We start from the raw sequence: 23,225 nt of genomic DNA, 5'->3' as shown, positions 1-23,225 counted from the left end.
GCAAAAGTGGGCCAAGCTCACCAAGGTAGTTGAGGATAGCCTGGACCTGGAATGCCAGACGCCAGGACTAGACAGGAAGAACTCCAGCATAGGAGAGGAATTTACTCTCACCTGAGGTTCATTCCACTACAGAGAAGTAAAAAGACAATAACAACGTAGATGGTGAGATCCCAAAAACATGAAGAGAAGTGTCATGGGATTCAGATACTCTCACCATGGAGGACCCTGGTCACAAGTTACCAGAAGCTGACATCTGTGGATGGTTCTGTTGACCTTTGCTGCCACCAAGTGGCGATTCTGCAGTTCCTCAGCTGAGAGACCCTTTGAGTGATTTTTTTTTCTTTTCTGTAGTGCTGCAGGAGGGAACAGAGAAATCAAGGAAGACAGTCCCAAAGGGGAAAGGAAAATAATCTAAGGATATTTTCCCCACTGGGATTTAAGCTAAGAATGGCAATTAATCTGTATGCCAGCTCTGCAGGCTGGTGGTAGCCACCCAGGGCCCTACACTGGGGATTCTCAAGTGGCATTTAGCTCATCAGGAAAAGGCTCTCTGACTGATTAGGGATGCCTGTTGTCGGCACAGAAGTGACAGTGATGTCATGGATCCATGCCACAGGACAGCCAAAGAGCAATGGCCTTCCCATGTGATTCTAGCAAGAGGGAAATTCAGAATAATGAAACCATCCTGGAAACCAGACTGTGGACAAAACATTTTATTATGTTTTGTTCTCCATGTGACAAAAAGGCCCGGAGAATGCCCATCCCAGCACGCTCAGCACCACGGCCTCCAACGTGCCTTACCAGCGCTTGCTACCCAGGTGGCAAGCCCACGTGGGAAGGCTCTTACAGGGCTGCCTCTCCTTCCTCGGCACCCTTCCTGCCCATCTGGGCCATGAGAAGCCTGACTGCCATCCTCGCTTTCCCTTCTCACCTTCGTGGAGAGGGTCTGTGGGCCAGTGCCACCCACAGAGTTCTAAACAGAGAGAAGAATGAGGGTAGCCAGTGTCCTTGGAAGCCAGGCAGAAACACTGGATTCAGAAATGACCTGAAGAGGTTTTTAGTGTTTTTATCTGACAATGTGGAGACCAGGGAGCTCCTCCTCGAACTCCCAGTGAACACACAGCAGGCACACGGGCAGGGTCGATGTTACCCTGCATTGTACCCAGGGCCAGTGCGGATCGGAATTAGCTGGTGTCAGTCAGCAGTCCACTGCTCTCTTTCCAGGCAGCCGCTGAGGGGCCCCAGACAGGAGGTAAGGAACAGAGTACTCAAATCAGGGAAAGAAGGGATTCTGAGGTCTTCTCAGCACCGATGGCTGAGCACGCACCCGGCCCACAGCATAAGTGCAGAGGAGGCCTTCTTTCTCTTCAGTAAATTCACTCCCATGGGTTTCTAGATGGCTGCCTTCCGCGGTAGCACAATGAGGCTGTGGTCAGGTGACACTGGCTCTGGGGGGAAAGGATGAAAAAAATAGCCTTAACCTAACCAGGTTATCAGTCAGCAAGATCTAAGGGTCAACAACCCACTGAGAAAATCATTTCTGTGAAGCAACCATCGGCAGAGGATCACCAGGAGAACAGATGTGAAGGGCGAGGAGGTGGTCTGGGTTATTCCTAAATGTTAAAAAAAAAAAAAAAAAAAGATATTACAAGAAGAATATATCTTCTTTCCTTGAAATTGAATTTCCTAGGAATTCAAAGTAGATCAGTGAGGTTTGGAGCAAGAAGGTCATAGCAGGAAGTAGACCAGCATTATTCCAAGAAGCTTCTGGGACAGCGGATCCTGGTCTGTGGGTAGTGGATGGCCCAGCTGGCATCGTGGGCTTCCAACAAGCCGAAGAGCTGACTGCTGACCCAGGCCGGGACCCTACTCCTACCAACAAGGGTCGTCTTTCTCATGCTAGTCTGGTATCTCCCTGTGAACAGAGAAAACGAACCATATCCCAGAGCACAATCTCAAGCGGCATTCACTGGGTTTCACACAGCCCTTGGGTCACTCATGTGTGATCCTGGGGGACAAGTAACGGAGAGGATGAATGAAAAGGAAACGTTCTTCCTCCATGGGAGCTGGTGGGGGGTGAGGGAGAACTCTGCCTCTGCTCGTTGGAAGGAGGCTGTAGGAGTTGCAGGTTGGACTCTGCTCCCTGCAGACACTGGAAACAGTCCCAGCCCATCCACCACCTACATCCAAGGACACGAGAAAGTCACCCTCCCACCCCCTCGCAGGGACCGTGGGGGCTCTGTGGCTCTCTAACATGGATCATCTCTCACCCCGACCCCAGTCTGGACTCCCGAGGGAGCCACTGGTTCCCACGCCTTCAGAGACTGGACGCTGCTGTCACCTAGAGCTTGACTTGGGCATGAACTCAGAGCTACTTGGTAAATTCAAATCCAGGGCTTGATAAAGGGCCTCGGAAGCTGTAACTCCTTGGATGAGATGATGAGGTCAGGATGAGGCTCCTGAAAGGTCAATGGGGATCCTTCTCTTCCACCAGAGATCCACAGCCTCCTGTCCTACACCTGTAGGCCAAGGCCAGCCCCTGTCTGTGCCTCGTGTCCCATGAGAGGACTTTCAGAAAGAGGAGCTTCCAACTGGGGTGGTCGCTGCTCTGAAAGGCCAAATCGAGGACCATCAGAATTTGGCCTGCTAGAAACTTCTTCCTTCCTCCTGAAGTAGTTAATCAACAGGGTGGTGACAAGTGGCTGGGTGTGACAGCTCAGGCAAGCTTCCTGGAGGAGCTGCCAGATCTTGGCTCCCAAGCCACCTTGCTGCTGAATATTTAACCACATAGAAAGACGGTCCTGAGCTCTTAAATAGGAAGAACGAGTAATAAAATATTGCATAAAATAGGCGTTTTATTTTGTTCTGTTTATATTTTCTGTTGTTGTTGTTGTTTTTTTTTTTTTTTCCCGACAGTAAAGAGGCACTGATTTTATTACAGGATTTTTTGGAAAGCCACTCTCTTCTGGTCACAGGGAGAGTGGCCAGTATCTGAGCACAGCTTTGAGAACCAGACTATTCCTCTGCCTTGCCCCAGACAAAACCCAAGGACAGTAGTGCTTCACTCAAGATGTTTAAGTATGCAAAATGTGTGACTCCTCTTTTCCTTTTGTAAGAGAGGGAGAAGAGCCAAGAGAGCCGTGAATGGGGGTGCTTTAGTGAAAAGCTAAAGCATTTGATATGAAGCCGCCGTTCCAGGGCTTGTCCTGGGCTCAGTCTTGTTGGCCTCATCCATCATGCCCTTCCCCTGGGTCTAGGGTCTGGTCCCATTCACACATGCCAGCAGGCCTTTGCTGCCCCAGAGGCAACAGCAGGGAGGTTTGCTAGACCTTTCTGACGAAGGCCATCCTTCTTGTCAGAATTTGCGGTCACCAAGGCCGAAGCAAAATGGTTTCTTGTTGACTAGAAAATTCACTGACTCATTCCCCTTTGTCTTCTCAGGTCTGCAGTTACCACTGTGGAGCCAGAGAAGGAGAAACAGGGAGGAAGAGAAGAGAAGGAGCTGAGGGGATACTGGAAGTTGATTGTCCATCTTCTCAATGATGTTTCTGAGTGGCTGTCTCAGTATCAGGTTCCATGCGAGGCACGAGCAATAGAGAAGTGAAGAAACAGTCACAGCTCTCCCAGGACTTTCACGCTGGCTGGGGAGTGAGGAAAGTCATCAGGCAGTTATGATGCAAGGGGATGTGGTAGGGGCTGAGCAGGGGCTGCAGGGGAGAGCCTACAGCAGGCACAACTCATCTTGGCTGAGGCATAAGGGCAGGCTTCCTGGAGGAAAAGACTTGTAGACTAAAGCCTGGATGACAAAGAAGAGTTGGTGAAGGACAAGGGGGATGGGGTGGGGCGTGACAAGATGGTGTGAGGTTGGGAGAGTTTGTGCAAAGACCCAGAGGCAAGAGTAAGAATGTGATTTTCAGGATGCTGGTGGTGACGGGGTTGATGACTAAAACTTTACCTAAAGAGCAATGGGGAGCCACTGAGGGCATTTGACGAAGGGAGTCACTTGCTCAGATTTCGTTTCTTAGATCCCTTGGGCTGCAGTGATCTTTTGCAATGAGAGATGAAGAAAGAAAGGGAGTAGGAGGCAGGGACCCAGGGCAAAGGCTGTCCTCCAGGGCTTTGGGAGCCACTGGTGGCTCTCAGACTCATGCTCTGAGTCCAGAAGGGAGGTGGGGAGATGATGTCTGTAACAGAGGGTGGACAGTGTGGTTTAAGTCCTCACTTCTGGGCCTCACCCATTGAATTTGTATAGTAAAGTGAAGTACACTTCTCTCCAAGGGCTGCTGACACTGCTGGATGGGAAAACAGATCGGTGAGCCCACTATCAACAGGTAAATTTTGTGCCGATCTCAGTTACTGGGCACCCGCTCACTACCAGCCACAGGTGGGCATTTCAGAAGGGTCTTCTGATGACAAGAAGGGTGGCCATTGTAGCCCCAGAAATGACAGAGATTAGAAAAGAAATGAATGACAGGGAGGTTTCAGAAAGTCAAGTGTTCATGGCAAAGCAGAGAGTGTCAAGCCCTGGGGAGGTGCAGCTGGCTGGGAAGGAAGCACACTGACCTGGCGCTCAGGGGCTGGGCACGGTGTGGTCCCCACGGATCGCCTTCAGTGAAAGCTCATACCCAAGGAACATGGTGGCGCTCATGGGGAAGCCACGCACGGTGTTCACTGTGATGCCTCTGAAAAACACCTGTGGCAGGAGGCAGTGTTATCACAGAGAACTGATCCAGACCCCCTGTAGGGCCACCACTGAGGTGTGGAGGAAGGACTGGGGATGTTGGCCACTTGTCCCAGGCTGGGCTCCACAGAGCCCAAAGGACCCTGGTGAGCCAAAACCACCCCAGATGCCCCAGTCATGCCTCTGCCTTGACCCACATCACCTGTGACTGGGCTTTTCCAGCCCAGCCTTGTACACATACACTAAATACTATGGGCAAACTGTTCACCACGGGCACCCACATACACTTGCTTAATTGCTGCTCTTTCTCATGTATATACTCACCTGCACATGTACACACACACAGACACACACACACACAGACACACATGCATGCAAGCACCAAATTCTCTGGAACCTGGATATCGGAGCTCTGGACTGCCCTCACTTTGCAATTGTAGACAGAGCACCCAGTCAGGACCGACCATTTTGACAGGGTGTCCTCCAAGGGGCAGAGTGAGGAAGAACTCAGGCCACACTTTTAAGACTGTAGATACGAACCGGAGACACAGCTTTGGCATTTAACAGCTGTGTTACTTGGGCAAATGGCGAAGTCTCTGGAACTCAACTTCCCAATGGCAAAATAGGGGTAACGATACTACTGAGCAAATATGGCTGCTGAAGGAATAAACGAGATGCTGCTTTCAAAGCTCTTGTACATGCCTGCCACGCAGCCAGCGCTCCTGGAAAGCTGACGGTCCCCTCACCCTCGTTCTCAGTAGCCATCTTTACACAGAAGGGCCGTCAATCTTCAATCATCAGTATGAGTGCTGAGAGTACTGGCCTCTATCGATGAGCTGCTTAACTAGCCATTCATACAAGAACCCTGTATCTGTCTTCCATCCCTTCTGTTGCGAGGGCAGATGATAAGATGTCTCACTCCCTCTCTGAATCTTCCTGCCCAGTGCTGGGTAGAAGTTGATCAGTGTAATATGGTTCCAGCCCTTGCCTGGTTTAAAACCTACCAGGGAGAGATAAGCCCTATGTGGGAATTATTACAATACAGTCTAGAATGTGATAAGAATAGATCAGGGCTTTGGGGTGGGGGGAGGTGGGGAGAGCCTGTCCTTGAATGTCTTCCCTGGGAAGAGACAACACATCTAAGGGAAACACTACCCAAGCATAAATGACCCAGCAAATGTCAGGAATATGCTGTACACCTGTTAGCTGACTCCTGTATATTTACTAGGTGTAATAAATAGAGCTGGTATGGAAATTTTTAAGAAGTAGAAATCCAGCCCTTGTACATTTCCCTAGTTTTCTTGGTTGTGAGGCACTGTGGTGTGAGGGTAGGTACAGGCCACCGTCACCGGCCAGGACAGCAGGATGTCTTCCTTCAGGCGAGGCTTCTGCCCCCTAGTACTCTGTATCAGCCTGCAAGACATAGCCTGGTTGTGATGGGGAGAGAAGGGCCTTTGTGGGTTTGGGGGGAGTCTTGAACCTCACAGGGAAGGGAGTTGATGGACAAGGATCCCCAAAAGGGAGCAAGTGGCTCAGCTAAACCCAGGACTGATTCAGTCAAGGGGCAAGCAGGACACTTGTAGCATCTAATGTCTAACCTTTCTGGAATTCCCAGGCTCACCCAGAGTGACTATATAACAACAAGGAACTGGCCCAAGCTCCAAAAGGAAAATTCCATGCTAGGTGCTCATAAACACTCCCTTGTGGGCCTGCGCTTGGCTCTGCTCTGTGAGGCTGAGCCAGGCAGGGCCCAGATTGGCGTGTGGCCCTCCTCTCCCACAGCGCTGGGCCCTACAGGAACCACAGAACACTCCAGACATATAGACACGACCTCCTTCCAGCAGCCCTGGCCTTCTCTGCTCTGAGGCCCAGAGATGGCAAGGTGCAGACATGCTGGCTTTTAACCTGAGCTTTTTTTTTTTTTAAAGATTTTACTTATTTATTTGACAGACAGAGAGAGAGAGAGAGATCACAAGCAGGCAGAGAGGCAGGCAGAGAGAGGGGGAAGCAGGCTCACCGCTGAGCAGAGAGCCTGATGTGGGGCTTGATCCCAGGATCCCGAGATCATGACCCAAGCCGAAGGCAGAGGCTTGACCCACTGAGCCACCCAGGCACCCCTACCCTGAGATTTGGAACACAAAACCACCAGAGCTGGTCTTTCCTCGTGGAGCCTCGATGGCTCCCCACTTCCCAGGGAAGTCTACATCCTTAAGCCAAGACCCTTATGCTTGGGCCCTGCACTTTCTCTGGGAAGCCTCTTACACCTGAAATTCTGGGCAAGTTAACAACCTGTTATTCCTCCAAGAAGCCAGCTCTCTTCCACCAACTGGGTGTCTTCTGTTCCGTCTGCTGGAATGTTCCCCAGGCCTGGCTATATCCTCTAGCAGTCTTCCCAGGGCCACTCCAAGCTGGACTGTGGCCTGCTGTCTTCTGTGCACTCAGAATCTCTGCCATCACAGCACTTCTCACACTGTCCCTAACTACACATCATCTGTCTGAATCCCTGTTAATCTCAGTCAGGGCAGTGACAGCAGAGCTCTGTGTGGTTTACCTTGGAACCCCCAGCATTTACACATCTGAGTCCCCAACATTTATACTTCAGAACCCCCAGCATCTAGTGCTTTTCTTGGCCCAGAGGGCCCTTTATAAATCTTATAAATGAATCAGTGGATGGACGAATGGATGGATGGAATGAACAAATTCCTTGTTGTGAAAAGGGAATAGTCGCTGAGCTCAAAGAGTCTTGCTGAGGTTAGTGGTAGTGGGGGATTCTGAGAATGGAGGGACAGCCCTGGCCCCCAGATGGCAGAACCAAATGGCAGCCAGCTCTGCTACCTCAGGAAATGGCTTCTACAGATGTTCCTCTCCACCTCTCCTTATTCTCAAGTTCAGTCTCAAGCCGCTGTCACAAGCCCCCTCCCAACAGCCACCTCCGTGCAGCTGAAGGATACCAACTCCGTCTTCTGGCCTCCTGATCTTGATGGTAACTCTCCCAGGGTGTGCAATGGCCCAAGTAACCCATGACGAATGTCACGGCAGGCAGAGAACAGACTTCTTTTTTGATTTGGGAATGCCCCCAAAGTCCTAGACTTCTAATTCCCTTTATCAAAAAGGCTGCTTTCCTGGTAATCATGAAGTGAGTTACAAAGAACTGCCAAACTTGGCAGTGACTGGGTACAATCACCATTATTCTACTCCTTCTTCAACCTTTATCCTCACTGAGTTTTCCTTCCATAGGGAGGTGGGGACAGGTTGGCTTACCCTGCCTCAGTGTGCCATGGTACAAATAGTTTGGGAATGGATGCACCACAGAGCCAGCTGTGACAGGAGCCATCTACTGGGCCCCCAGAAAAGCCATTCCTCCTGCTGCTGGGAAGGATTTGGAGACTAGCCAGCTGTACAGGGCTATGTGGGATGTTGTCGTCACGTTACTCTTTGTGTTTACATGCAAACACATATATAAACATATATAAATATAACTATCCACATATAAGCTTGCACAGTATGTGAATGTTTTTGGAATACATTAGAAGAAACTCACAACAGTGATTGCCTTTGAGAGAAGACTGAAGACCAAGGAGGGCCAATTGGCCTTATATCCTCTTTTACCTTTTGAAACTTCCTATGTTCATACATTATCTATATTAAAACCAACTAATAAAAAAATTAAAAATGACTTGCAGTCAGTGAGTGGTTAATCCAAGCTGAATACTGCTACTTCTATCTAAAACCTGTCTCTGAATATAAACTATGGACCAATGCTACAGAGATTAAGAAATCAATCATCTGACCTCAGTTGCCTACCAGGACCTTGTTCTTTTTTTTTTTTTATTCATTTATTTGACAGATAGAGATCACAAGTAGACAGAGAGGCAGGCAGAGAGAGAGGAGGAAGCAGGCTCCCCGCCGAGCAGAGAGCCCGATGCGGGACTTGATCCCAGGACTCTGGGATCATGACCTGAGCTGAAGGCAGAGGCTTTAACCCACTGAGCCACCCAGGCACCTCCAGGACCTTGTTCTTAACAGAGCACAGTAATTTTTGGATGAAATAATATAAGCAATATATTAAGACTCTGTAGACTTTATAGGATTAGGACACATTAATATTTTGACACATTAATTTGAGTAACTTGACATATTAATATTTTAATTAAGAGCAGACAAGAATATATAAAATAAAAGAGCATCCTGTTTGACTGTCTCTCACATGTCCCTCTGTACCCTTCACAAATTGTGCCTCTACTACAATAATACAAAAAACAAGTGAGGTGAGGATTCTAGGAAGGTGGCAGAATCGAAAATGCTAGCAGTCTCCTTCCTTACCTAGATAAGAGATGCATTGACAGAATCCACCTGATGTAACTATTTTGGAATTCTGGGGTTTGTTAGAGGTTTACAACTTCCAGGAGAAGGTTTGGACAGTAAATCTGGTTAATTTCAGTCCATTTAAGCTCATAGCAAGGTAGGAGCTACCCATCCTCCACCCCCAGACCTGTGGCAGCAGGTGCACACATGCTCTAGGAGCAATCTGCACAACAGACTATGGAAGCCAGAGTGGACAATAAGGACCCTGTCTTGCAAATATTGGAGATATGTGTTTTGATCATTGATTGCTGTTTCTGATCACAGAAGTGCAAAGAGGAAAGTAGCCATGGTTGTTTCTTCTACCCCAACTGATGCAAGTCCTTCCTCCTCTGGCCAATGCCCCTTTCCCTTGTCATTTTTCTCCTTCCTTTTTCTCTTTTCTTTTTGGAAGCTAGATGTTAAATACTAGGACATTCAAAAGCAACTTCATGTATGGGAAAATTGCAAAGTAACCGTGCATTCCCAGAGAAAGGCTCAGAAAAGAACTCAGAAGACCTTAAGTTTACACTTTGGGCTAATCTTTGGCAAAAAGACAGCCTATGACAATCTGAAAAGTGAAACAATAAACAAAAACAATAATAAAACCTACCAGACACTGGGGAAAGAGGGGAGAAATCTGATTTCCAGAGTTAACACATAATTAAATTAAATTCATAATTAAATAAAAGTCTAATCTTCAATAAAAAATAACAAGGCATAAAATGTAACAAGAATGTATGGTCCATTCAAAGAAAAAATAAATCAAGAGAAACTGTCCCTGAAAAAGACCTGACAGCAGATCAAGCTGACAAAGACTTTGGAACTATCTTAAAGATGCTTCAAAAACTAAAGGAAGAGATGAAGAAAGTCCAGAAAATGATACACGAACAAAATGAAAACATCAATATGAAATAAAAAAATCTAGAAAGAAACCAGACAAAAATTCTTTAGCTGAAAAGCACAGTACCTGGAATGAAAAATTCACTAAAAGGATTCAAAGGTATATTTGAGCAGGCAGAAAAAAGAATGAGCAAACTTAAGAATAAGACAATGGAAATTACTGCAGTTGAGAAAAAGAAACAAAATTGAAGAACAGTGAAAAGAGCCTAGGGGATCTGTGGAAAACTGTTAAGAAAACAAATGTATGCATTATGGGAGTCCCAAAAGGAGAAGAGAGGGCAGAGAATGTCTGGAGTAGTAATAGCCAAAAACTTCCACAGTTTGGGGAAAGACAGGACTATAAACATCAAAGACACTTAATGACTCCAAGTAAAATAAACTCAAAGAAACCCACATCAAGACACATTATAATCAAACTTTTGAAAGCAGCAAGATAGAAGGAGCACATTATAAATAATCCTCAATAGGTTTAATAGCAGATTACTTATCAGACACTTTAGAGACCAGAAGTCAACAGGCCAACATAGCCAAAGAGCTAAAAGAAAAAAATGTCAGTCAAGAATCCTGTATCCAGGAAAACTATGCTTTGAGACTGAAGGTCTTATTCCCAGGTTTATTCCCAGATAAACAAAAGCCGGGGAAGTTCATCACCACTCGGTCTACCCTGCAAGAAATGCTCGAAGGGGCTGTGGAGGGTGAAATGAAACAGCACTAGAGAGTAACCTGAATCTGTATAAAGAAACAAAGAGCTCAGTAAAGGTGAATTAATGATGAGAGTGACATCAGCAACAGGACAGTATAAAATGTCCTTATCTTGTCCCCACCCCAACAACATAAATTGGGCATCCATCCACTCACACAGGTGCCTCTGTGGGAGTTCTGGGATCCAGGAGCACATCCCGATGGATGCAAGAGTCCTGCCCACCTGTGTATCAGGGACTAGGCAGAGAGACCTCAGTACTGGCAGTGGGAGCTTCAGCAGCCCATGGACTGGCTCTAGCCCATCTCAGCTGCAGCCTGGGAGCATCTGGAGAAAAAGGACTTGGCCAGCGTGTGTGTGTGTGTGTGCGTGTGTGTGTGTGTGTGTCTGTGTTAGAGAGTGAGAAAAATAGAGAGAGAGAGAGAGAGTCTGGATGTACTGGAGTGGATAGTGAGCCAAGACTGGAGGGCTGGGGATGAGGCAGCCATGTGAAGAAAGGTCCAGCGTCCAGTAGTAACACCAACACTAGTGAAACTACTAACACTAATAGTAAAGCCAAGAACAATGCTTAACTCTTTGTAAATATACTCTGTATGTAATGCATAAAGCTAAGTACTTTTTAGATGCCTAATTTAATCCTACTAGCAAATATCCCTGTTGTTCATGGTAGGGATGATTATCCTTGGAGAAATGGAGGCCCAGAGGTGAAACAACTTGCCTGGACCTCCCCCAGCTCATGAGTAGCCAGGCTGGCTTTAACTTGAGTCTGCTGACTTGAAGGGGGAAGCCAAGAAACCTGGGGAGGGCCCCCAGAGGTAGAATATGCATGACGGTTTCTCTGGAGGATACTAGGAGTTATCACAGGTGGCAATATAGACAGAGAGGATTTTGTTTATAGCCTTAGATGCCAAACTTGGAATTCCGGTTGTCATCTTAGGACAGTTCAGACACCAGAAGGGGCTTGATTTAGACAAGCCTTTTGGTGCAGGGAGGAGGAAAGAGAAAGGGAGCAAGGCCAAGTTGCAGGCTGCCCCATAACTGAGACCAAAGGTGACAGGATGTGGACTCGAGTGGGGTAAGAGAGAAGAAGACAGACCAGGGGACTAGACTATGTGAGATGTGATGACCAACGTGGCTCTGGGACCCCCTACTTGGAGGATGAGGCACCAAGTACTGAGTGAGGAAGCACCTTTAAGCCTTTCCTGATGAGAAAGCAAGCTTTGGTGACAGGGAGATGTGGCTCTAGGTCCTGGTTCTTCCATGCACCAGCTGTGTGACCTCAGATAGGTTACCAGCCCTCTCTGAGCTTGTCTCTTCCACCAACCTGGGGCATGGACTAGATGAGACAAGGATCTAAGTAGGGCTTGATGTGGTAACTGCCAGAACTTCAGTTTCCTGATTCCCCTCTATAATCTCATATCCCCCAAAATGTCTGGCCCACCTTCCCGGGACTGACATGACCCCGTGTCACCACTGTGGGGCTTACTTTAAGACCTTCCTTCTGGTAACTCTGGGAGATACAATCCAGGACACCTTTGTATTTGTTTAAATAAACCCCGTCAGCTTGGAGTCGACTTTTCACGACATCCATAGGAGTTGCCGTCCCCCAAGAAATTGCTCCTGTAAAGAGAGAGACAAACAGGTGTGAGGGACTGACTGGTTGGGATCTGCTAGGGACATGGCTCCCTGCCCCTTTCCATCATTTACAGGCTTAACAGGCTGCTGGGGGATGTGGAAAGAGCTCAGTCAGGACCTGTGAAGGCCATCCCTGAACTTCCCTCACCATTCACTGTGGAACTTTAGAGAAGTCTCCTCCTCTGGGCCTACAGTACCGACCTTCATGGGGTTCCTGTTAGGACGAATAAACAGATGCACACAAAGAATTGAGCACAGTGCCAGGCCCACAGCCAGCGCTTTGTCCAGATGACTTTATTGGCAGCTTTTACTGAAGAGAGAAGAATAGGTCCCACCAATCCTTGGCAGTGCCTTTCCAGGGCACCAAGGGCCACAGCCCAGAGCAAAGGCTGTGGCGCAAGGCTTGCAGCTCCCTAGAAACAGAAGGGACTCTGAATACAGAGAAGCTAAACAAACACTTGCAGATAGGCTGCTTGCCAGTGAAGGGCCAAGTAAGGACTGGAAAGAGCAGGAAGGTCCTTACAAATCTGGTCACTTTTCTGGATATCTGAAACTGAAGCTTTGGGACGATGTAACACTGAGTCATCCTTACTGGAGAAGCTCGGGTGCCCTAGTTTGTGCACTTCTGTAACTTTAAAGGACTCTAGGAAAACAATGCCAGGTTACTGTATAAACATGAAAATTGGCACATCCTTAGACAGGAAGAGAAAAAAAACTGATGCCAAAGTCCAGGGCAGCTGGTTTGCAAAGTTTAGTAATTGCTGTCCAGAGACTCGCAAACGATGCCTTAGCCTGTCCTGGACCCACTGCCCATCCCAGCCTCCAGCCACCATGGCCTCCTGCCCATGATCCTCTGGGAATCCTCTACACCTCTCTTCCCTCTTGCCTCCTGCCAGATAATGGGGCTGCTTCCCCTAGAGTCTGTCCATGTACTCCCTGGCATACTCTCCTGTTCCTCAGCCCATGGGCAAGGGCAATACAAAATGTAGTCTACCTACCAGACCACTCAAACCTGCTCTCACCAGAATGGAGAATGGTTGGGGCCTTGTCCTCTCAGCCAGAGAGTGCTTAGTAAGCACTTACTAGGATCTGGCAGAGGCTGGACCTCACACACATGAGGGCAGAGGGCAGATACTGGTGTTTGGCAGGTAAGAAATGGGCTTTGTTATGTGTTTGCTGAGTTTTGAGCATAGCTAATGATGATGATATGGGGGCGGGGGAAATGGAGGAGGAATATCAATTTTCTTCTTTCCAGAAGATCTTTCCCATCAATATCACACCTGCTGTGTTATCAGTCTTTTTAAAAAGCATCCCTCTCTTGATTTCCCTACCTTTCTCTGGAGATAGCTGCATACCACTCTCCCATCACAGCACAGCTAAACCCCTCAGACATGTTGTGTGTCCTCAGACTGTCCAATTTCTTTCATCCCATTCTCTCCTAGTCCCACTTCAGTTGGGTGTTTCCTCCCCTCTCTTCACCAAAATGGGTCTTGTCACAGTCCCTGACAACCTACCTATTGCTAAATCCAGGCAGCAAGTATAGCAAGTGCAAAGGCCCTGAGGTGGGGAGAAGCCAGGCATGGTCAGGGTGAAGCAAGGAGACCAGTCTGGCTAGAGCAGAGCAAGCAAGGGGAGAGGAGCAGAAAAAGACTGCAGAAGGGTAACAGGCAGCTGGATCACAAAGGGACTGAAAACCACTGTAAGAACACTGATTTTTACCCAAAATGAAGTGGAGATACTGTGTGGTTTCTGAATAGGGAGGGTGAGTAACCAGCCCATGGTCACCAAATGAGTAGGAGAGGATTTGAACTGGGATCTTGCTGACTGCAGAGTCCCTGCTATGCTGTCTTAATTAGCTGTGTGCCCTTGGGTTGGTCACTTAATCTCTCTGAACCTCAGTTTTCTCATCTCAAAAATGGGAAGACCGATTCTTCCCTTAAAGAGTTAATGAAATTCTCACTTTAGAAAGGGTTTGCTGTGTCAACATTCAAAAACGGTGAACCCCAATAACAGATTTCCTCTTCAAAGCTCAGTAATACCTAACATAGAAGAAAGGGTCAGAGTACATCTTCTGACTGGAAGTTCCACAATCCTGAATGGGAACTTGCCATTCCCACAGATCCAGAGGAAAGGAGAGGCAAAAAAGAGGGAGACCATTCCCCATTCCCAGGCTTTTCTCTGACTGGCTCGGTCTGGCACATAGTAGGCGCTGAATAAAGAATTGTTGGATGAGTGGCTAGATGAATTGTGCCCTTTCCTGGGCTGAGAAGGGCATGATAGGCCTCCCAGTCATCCCAGGACAAGGGTCAGCCCAGGGACAGGGGTCAGTACGGCTGTCCTTACCTGCCATGCCACCGGCCAGCCACACGGCACAGGGGCTGGGGCCTGTGCAGGCCTCAGGTGTGATCCACTCATTCAGGAACACATAGGGGATGAAGTAGAGGCAGTAGCCTGGGACATCCCTCAGCAGCATGGCACCAACGCCCCGGTACATCCCTGCCAGGCCCTCAGTCCGCACGATGGTTGTGATGCAATGCACAGGTCCCTGGTAAATGGGCTGTACCCCAAGAGCCACTGCCCTGGGTTTCAAACCAAGGTTGGCTGCAAAGACAGGGAGGAGAAGATGAAAAGTGACCCAGGGGGCAAGAGACTGGCCCATCTCCAGCGCTGGAGCTAGCCTGGCCCATCGACAATTTTCACTCCCATGCCCTGTTGGTTTTTACCAAAACTTCTGACCCTAGCAGTTCATACCGAGATTCTCAAGCCCCAGCAGGAAGGCCAAGATGTGCAGCCAGCTGTACAGCCAGACAGGAGACTATGCCTGCTGGGTGAGAAAGCACCAGGTGCCTGAAGGGCTTTTGGTCAACCACCGCTATGTCTTTGTAGGCAGCAGTGACTGTGGAATGTCCAAGATCAAAGATGAACAAGCTGTACCAAACTCTTCCCCGAAGCACAGGTTGCAAACTCAATGTACTCTGTATGTGTATGTGCATGTGTGTAGTTGTGCACGGTGTGGTTAAAAAAACATATGAATATCTTCTCCCGTTCTGTCAGTTGTATAAGGGCTAGTATCCAAAATCCATAAAGAACGTATCAAACTCAACACCCAAAGGACAAATAATCCAATAAAAAAATGGACAGAAGACACGAATAGATACTTTTGCAAAGAAAACATCCAAATGACCAACAGACACATGAAAAAGTGCCCCACAGCACTAGGCATCAGGGAAATACAAATCAAAACCACAATGGGATACCACCTCATACCAGTCAGAATGGCTAAAATTAACAAGTCAGGAAATGACAGATGTTGGTGAGGATGCGGAGAAAGGGGAACCCTCCTACAGTGTTGGTGGGAATGCAAGCTGGTGCAGCCACTCTGGAAAACAACATGGAGGTTCCTCAAAAAGTTGAAAATAGAACTACCCTATGACCCAGCAATCGCACTACTGGGTATTTACACTAAAGATACAAACGTAGTGATCCAAAGGGGCACGTGCACCGAATGTTTATAGCAGCAATGTCCACAATAGCCAAACTACAGAAAGAACCTAGATGTCCATCAATAGATGAAAGGATAAAGACGATGTGGTATATGTATATTCCATATACAATGGAATACTACACAGCCATCAAAAGAAATGAAACATTTGCAACAACATGGATGGAACTAGAGGGTCTTATGCTAAATGAAATAAGTCAATCAGAGAAAGACAATTATCATATGATCTCTCTGATAAGAGGAAATGAGAGGCAGGGCAGGGGGGTTTTGGGGGGTAGGGAGGGAAAAAATGAAACAAGGTAGGGTCGGGAGGGAGACAAACCATAAGAGACTCTTAATCTCACGGAACAGACTGAGGGTTGCGGGGGTGGTGGTGGGGTAGGGATGGGGTGGTGGAGTGATGGACATTGGGGAGGGTATGTGCTATGGTGAGTGTTGTGGAATGTGTAAGACTGATGATTTACAGACCTGTGCCCCTGGGGCAAATAATACATTACATGTTAACCAAAAAAAAAAAAAAAAAGTAAGGGAAAAAAAAAGCATATGAGATTTGGACCCAGACTGTTCTGGTTCCAAATCCAAAACCCACTACTTAATAACTTCTCAACCTTGGTAGGCCACATTTTTCAGCCTTTGGTTCCTTAACTTTAAAAAGACAATAGCCCAGGAGCACCTGGGTGGCTCTGTGGGTTAAGCCTCTGCCTCCATCTCAGGTCATGATCTCAGGGTCCTGAGATCAAGCCCCACATTGGGCTCTCTGCTCCACGGGGAGCCTGCTCTCCCCTCTCTCTCTGCCTGCCTCTCTGCCTACTTGTGATCTCTCTCTCCGTCAAATAGGTAAATAAAATCTTAAAAAGAAAAAAAGATAATGGGCCAACTACTTATTGCATACAAAGTTGCTAAGAAAGTAGATCTTAAAAGTTCTCTACACACACACACACACACACACACACACACACACAGGGTAACTATAGGATATGACTAATGTGTTAACTAACCTTACCTTGGTAACCACTTCACAATACACATGCATCTTAAATAATCAAGTTGTATACCTTAAACTTACACAATGTTATATGTCAATCATTTCTTAATAAAGCAGCAAACATTTCTAAAGGAAAAAGAAGAGAACAGGTCAGTATGCATAAGGCAATATTATAAAGTGCTGAGCATGGTACTAGGAACACTGTAGGGGGAGAATAATTTACCCACAGATCATTACTGAGACTGAGATGATTGGCATGAATTGGGAGGATACATGGGCTGGAGGGCTGGACATGCTGTCCCTCCAGCCTTGGCTAGCAAGCAGTGACTCTGTCTCTTCCTTTTAATCCTTCCACCAGGCTCCCGTCTCCTTCTCTGATGCTCATCTCCCCAGCTGTGGACGCTTTATCTCAGCTTTGACTCCTGACCAGAGAGGCCCCCCAGTCCCAGGGCTGATGCAGTGCACTCTTATTTTCAACACTCCGTTCTTGAGGAACCAACATGGTACGGCCAGGAAAGAAACAGAATGAAGCTTCCCTGTGACACACACCTATGTTACGACCTGGGTTTAGTTCCCTGTATGTGGCATCTCACTTTGGTTTTGCACATGCTGACAAAGAGGCAATAACTTTCATTACTGAACAGCTGAATTTCCAAGTTTCCCAAACAGTCCCATCCTTATCCAATGAAAGGTTAGGAGCAAAGATTCAGGTTCATGATTCTATAGTCCAAACTGAAGATCTGAGAGTCAAGTACAACCTGTCTTTCTGCTCATCCCAGAAGGAGGTAAGGTAGAGGGGGAGATTCCTATTTGCCTGGGAAGTGTGCTTGGACAAATGAATCCTGTATTTCCTTTTTGTGCAAGGGGAAGAGACTAATTACAGACTTGTGCATTCAGCCAACTACAGCATGGGCAGGAGGTTGAGTCCTGTTCACTGCCACAGCAGATCCCCCAGGAAGGGAGCAAGTGTGGTGGCCACCCCTGGGGGCAAAGGGCCTCTGAGCTCATAGCAAGATCAGACACTGTGGTCTTTGAAAGTCCACTGAGATATCATTGCCCACCCCTTCCTTTCTCAAATCCACTATGATGCTGCCAGTGTCACCCTGGGAAATTCTGGGATGAAACAGAATAGATGTAATTGTCCCAACATCTCAACTTTACCTGGGTCATGCTCATGTCCAAGTAGCACTGACCTGACCCAAGAGTCAAGGTTTTCATGAATCAACTACTGGAAGGATGTGGCTCTCAGAAGTTACTGATTGAAGGAGAGTGTCCTGATAATATTCTGCTTATGTAGAGGTACAAATGTGAAAAAAATACTTGCCCAACCTCCAACATGCCTTATCAACAAAACACCTGTACTTTTTTCCCCTTTTCTTCCTAGGATAAGCAATAAGGAACTTCTCTGATAGTCTCCCATGTTTGTTATATAAGCAATCTAGTATTTACTGCTTAAGAATTCTCCATTTATGGCTATTAAAGCAATATAATTGTCATGGGGATTGCCATCCTCTGGAATACTAACATGAGTCTAACTGGCAGCCAGCTCCTTCTGAACACAAAGCCACTGGAACTCCTTCTAGCTCCCTCATCCCCAGCGTTAAAGCACACACACACACACACACACACACACACACAAACTTATTTGGAAATAATTTCCAGCTTGTAAAAAAGGGCAAAAAAGAAAACTTAATACAGAGAACACCCTTATACATCCTTTCCCTGGATTCACCTAATGTTAACATTTTACCTCATTTGTTTTATGGTTTGAGTGCACTCTCTCTCTCTCTCCCCTCTCCCTTCTCACTGAACAGATGTCCCCGTCCCAGTGCATAAACTTTGCCTGGGCTGTGTTCATCTCCAAGATCAGTGACCTGACCTGGAATCAAGGGTTTCATGAATGAGGTATGGGTATGACTTGGCTTTCAGGAGTTTTACTGATAAGAAAGATCCTCATAAAAATCTTCCTTGTGTGGGAGTGCCAATGTTGGAAAAACATCTGATAAACTTTGAACTGGCTTTGTCAACAAGACCCAAACTTGCGTGTGTGTTTTTTTTTAATCCTTTTCCCCAAGGTAAGCAATAAGGAAATTCTCTGTATACACATGCATATCTTTTTCACACATATGTACATTACATTATTTTCTGAACCATTTCAGGGTTAGATACTGAATGGTTCTTTACCCCTAAATCCTTCAGTAATTGTTGCCTAACAATAAGGATACTGCCTTAAATGCCAGAGTAGTTATCAGTCTCATAATATATGCTGACAATACCTTTACCTAATGTACTAGCTATACTCAAGTTACCACTTGATCTTGTACTGACCTGTTTGGCATTCCTCCCTTCACTAGTGCAGGATCTAGTCCAGCCAGTTACTGCACTTAGTCGTCATGATTCTTCAGGTTCCTTTATTTATTTTTGTTTTTAGTAAGCACCACACCCAACCTGGGGCTGGAACTCATGACCCCAAGATCAAGGGTCACACTCTGCCGACTGAGCCAGCCAGGTGCCCCTAGTTCCTTTAATCTGGATCATTTCTACAGCTTTTCTTCCTTTTAACGACACCAGCATTTTTTATTAGTGTGCTGCCTCCCTTCTTATGAATAAAACCTTCCTCATTTGCCGTTTGTTTGATGTTTCCTTGTTATCACATTGAGATGATGCATTCTTGCTAAACTTCCTCCCCATTCTCACCTCTCCTCCCATGAAGACTGATGACTCTCAGGAGCCCCTGGTCTTCTCTGGCCTCCTGTCCTAGTTTTGATTAGTTTCCTTTTACAATTTGGATATAATTTACATTCAATAAAAGGTGTAGCTTGTAGGTATACATTTGATGAGTTCTGACAACTGCATGCACCTGGGTTACCACACCCTCCTGAGAAAATGACATCTTATACTTGAAGCAACCTGTTTGATCACAGCCCACTAAGACACAGTGAAGATTCCAAGCCTACCTACCCTCTCCTGATTGTTTTTGAAGGTACAGGAACTCTGTGACATCAATGATGTGTCACTCAATGAGAAACAAATCTTCCAGCTAGTGGATGGTTGTTACTGGCCCATCTGCAGTAGCAATAGTGGCATGGACTGTTCATATGGGACCACAAAGCAGAAAACAGAAGCAACTCTTAATCAGTTGCACCAACCAAGAGATGCTTAGAGGCTGGGCCCATCAGAGGAGGCCCCCTTGGGAGGGGGCGTTGTCCGAGAGGCGTGGCCCGGGAAGGAGAGCTTGAGACAGGACCTGGGGAGGTGTGGCTTGAGAGGCGTGGCCCCCCGGGGGAAGTACGGCTTAGAAAAAGTGACTGGGGGAGGCGGGGTTTGGGAGACCAAAGGCAGGGCTTGACAGTTCCACTTAGAAAAGAGCTGAATCAGAGTTCTTGGTAACTCTAGCTGTTTAAAACAAACTTTGGTGACCTTTAAAAATGGACTTGGGAGGTTGCCTGCAAGCAGCTTTTGGAAATAGGCGCCACGGAAATCCATAAATCTGCATTTGTTTGTGCAAGGAACCCAAGGAAGAGGGTGAGGTGCTTGGTGAGTGAGTACTTTGCTCACACTGAACCACCTGTTCTCAGCCAGTTGCTTTTGACCCTTCAGGGCTTAGCTTGGGGGTGTACACGTGCGTGTAAAGGGATTCACATAGGGCATATTTTCTTCTGGGACAAAATGTATTTAGTTTCTCTAATTAGAATTTTTTGTTCCAAAATGGGGATTAAATTACAAATCAAACTTTGATCATTTTTTATCAGGAGGCTTTGCTATTGACAGCATTTTTTTCCTGTACTCTAAATGAAGACCCTGTTACCTTTTTTGATGATATATGGATTAAAACTCTGAAACACTCAGGATGCTTGTGGTTTTCTTTGTTTTCCCAAATTCACTTAGGACCAATTCAAGCTCCTTATATCAAGACAGGCAGGAAGTGGGGCACCTGGGTGGCTCAGATCGTTAAGCATCTGCCTTTGACCCAGGTCATGATCCTGAGGTCCTGGGATCAAGCCCCACATCCGGCTCCCTGTTCAGCCAGGAGCCTGCTTCTCCCTCCGTTTCTGCCTCTCTCTCTCTCTCTCATGAATAAATAAATCTTAAAAAAAAAAAAAAAAAGACATGATGCTCAAAGTCAATGAAATCGGCCCCTACCTAGCTCCTAATCCTCATCAAGGAGCAGAGGACAGCCTATACAGTTCTTAAAAAAATAAATAAATAAAAGCCCTCTGGGGTGCCTGAGTGGCTCAGTGGGTTAAGCCTCTGCCTTCGGCTCAGGTCATGATCCCAGGGTCCTGGGATAGAGCCCCACATCCAGCTCTCTGCTCAGCAGGGAGCCTGCTTCCCCCTCTTTCTCTCTGCCTGCCTCTCTGCCTACTTGTGATCTCTGTCAAATAAATAAATAAATAAAATCTTTAAAACAAAAACTCTCCTCCAAGCTCCCTCACCTCGACCAGCTGGCCTACTTGGTCTATGCAGCTGGGAAGCAGGAGACACAGAAGCTGGGGACCATCATTCCTTAGACTATACGGTGTGGCTGTTTAACTTCACTGCTCTGCCCACCAGTGTAAGGCGTCTTGCTTACTGGCCTCTGACTGGGCCCTCCTGGCAGGTGCCTCTGCAGGAGGTAGGAGTTTTCAGGTTTGGCCTGTCCTAACAGGTACCCATGCAGCCCCCTCTTAGGAGTTCTCCCACTTCGGAGGGCCTGAACCAGCCTAGATGCAGGCTGGGTCCCCACAGATTTGCCTCTCAGAAGCCAGGGGTTTACCCGTGCATACTGATGGGCCCTTCCTAGGCACAAACATGAAAAACTTTCATCTCTTTCCTTTCTCAGATATTGTTCAATGTCTTCAATGGGCCCTAACTGTGGAAACAGGAAAGGCACCTGAAACACAATGGCTGGTCACTGATCCACTGCAGTAAGGGGTCACAGAAACACAAAGGTCCGGCCACTTTCTGGAAGGGAAAGGCCCATGAGACTTCTCCTATGTACGCATTGTCAGGCATGGGATGAAAACACAACATTATTTCTCAACAGGTCACTTTCTACAGAAAATCCTTAATAACTAAGCCATCCACAGATGAGGTCCCGCTGCTCCCCAGTCAGTGACGTACAGGGTTACCACATACAGGTTACACAGGTTATTGTGCTCAAATATTTCTAGGCCAGGGAACTCCCAAATCAAAGTTGGGAGCAAGCACTTATCTCAGGAACCCACAAACTGCTAAGCATTATAGATTCACAGGACTCCTAAAGTATCTCACATACATGTGTAACCGTTTTTCTCCTACGTGGACATGCTATTGGGGGGAACGCAACAAAAATTCACTTAACTATACTAATTATCCAATAGTAACTGATCGTATGTGGCTTCTTCATCCACAGACACTGAAGGTACAGCTGCTGTTCTGCGGGTTGGACACCATTTAACGGATTAAAAGGCATTCCTGGGAAAATCTGGGATTAGAAGCAGCTGGGATTCACTTTGCTGCTGGGTGGCTGTTTACCATACGATCCAGTGCAAGGGAACCCACCACAGTGGCCCGCAGTTTCCGCCGCCGCTTAGAAAAGGGGAAGAATAAATATCCTGCCACCTCTTTCGCTTTTGTGAAAACCGAGTGACAATTGGCAAACGTACTTTACTTGAGGCAAATAGTCATTCCTATTTGATTACCCCTCTCCTGATATGACTCCAGATTCTGGGAGTGCTGGACCTGCCAACCTCAGGCAGCGGTGGCCTGCAGCCAAACCTACTGGGGGAGGTTGTAGATGCCCACACAGGACCAACGACTACCAATACTAGCACTGAGTCCCCAAATCAGGACCATACTTGCTCTCATCAGTTGATATAAAAACCAAATGGATGTGTCATCCGCGTATGTAACCTCACAATGGTGTGTTACGTTGTATGCACCGTCATTTCATCTCTGCTAGCTGTGTGGGACCCCAGTTTGGAAAAGATTCAGCCAAACCACCCAAGACTCAAGGACTCCTCTTGAACTACACGGCTAAATGCCTGGCCTCTTCACAAATTTCTTCCCTTTACTTTTGGGCTGCTATGGCTCCAGCCCTCACTTCCTATTGGCAGCCCACAGCCTACCTGACAAGAAGGCTCAGGCTGTAGGGTCCTGGCTTGTCTCCAGTCCCTCGCCATACTCCAGGGATTCCTCCTGCCCTCCCACATACATTTTTTTCTTCGGGAGTTAAATGGAGCAACATTCAGGGAGGTTAGCATTAGTTATTTCTTGATCTGCAATGGGAAAGTCTTGAAAAATCTGCTGTATCAGAAGGCTGCTCCTCCCCAAGGCCAACCTGCCTGGAGAAGAGTGTTCTTGGCAGCCATCCATCTTTACGGTAGCGATAAAACTATGTTGCCAAAGAGACAAACTGATGTACGTGGTCAGGGCCTCTGAGGCCCAGTTGGTGACCTTCCCAGCCAGACATTGCCAAAGACTCAGAAAAATCAGAGAAATGGTTTCATCCCACTTT

At 47.1% G+C, this 23,225-nt stretch overlaps 1 protein-coding gene across 8 annotated transcripts in view; it reads right to left on the bottom strand.

Annotated features, from left to right (window-relative positions):
* Positions 1–3,564: 3,564 nt before the first annotated feature.
* SLC25A48 (solute carrier family 25 member 48) overlaps positions 3,565–23,225 on the bottom strand; it is a 38,944-nt gene continuing 19,283 nt past the window's right edge. Inside the window, exons 5-8 of one of the 8 annotated variants that reach the window (XM_032837607.1) lie at positions 14,604–14,861; positions 12,112–12,245; positions 4,564–4,693; positions 3,565–3,796 (exon numbers count right to left, since the gene is read on the bottom strand). In XM_032837607.1, the coding sequence (XP_032693498.1) occupies positions 4,571–4,693; positions 12,112–12,245; positions 14,604–14,861 (515 nt within the window). In that variant the 3' untranslated portion in view covers positions 3,565–3,796; positions 4,564–4,570. Of the gene's footprint in view, positions 3,797–4,563; positions 4,694–5,469; positions 5,682–12,111; positions 12,246–14,603; positions 14,862–23,225 lie in introns of those variants that run through there. The other 7 variants (XM_032837606.1, XM_032837608.1, XM_032837609.1 and 4 more) reach the window with 7 other exon arrangements.

The sequence above is a fragment of the Lontra canadensis genome, unplaced genomic scaffold, assembly GCF_010015895.1.
Source record: "Lontra canadensis isolate GAN:19392208 unplaced genomic scaffold, GSC_riverotter_1.0 scaffold99, whole genome shotgun sequence".
In the NCBI taxonomy this organism is placed as follows: Eukaryota; Metazoa; Chordata; class Mammalia; order Carnivora; family Mustelidae; genus Lontra; species Lontra canadensis.
Note: the sequence above shows the minus strand (reverse complement) of the source record. Positions and strands in the feature narration are given on the sequence as shown.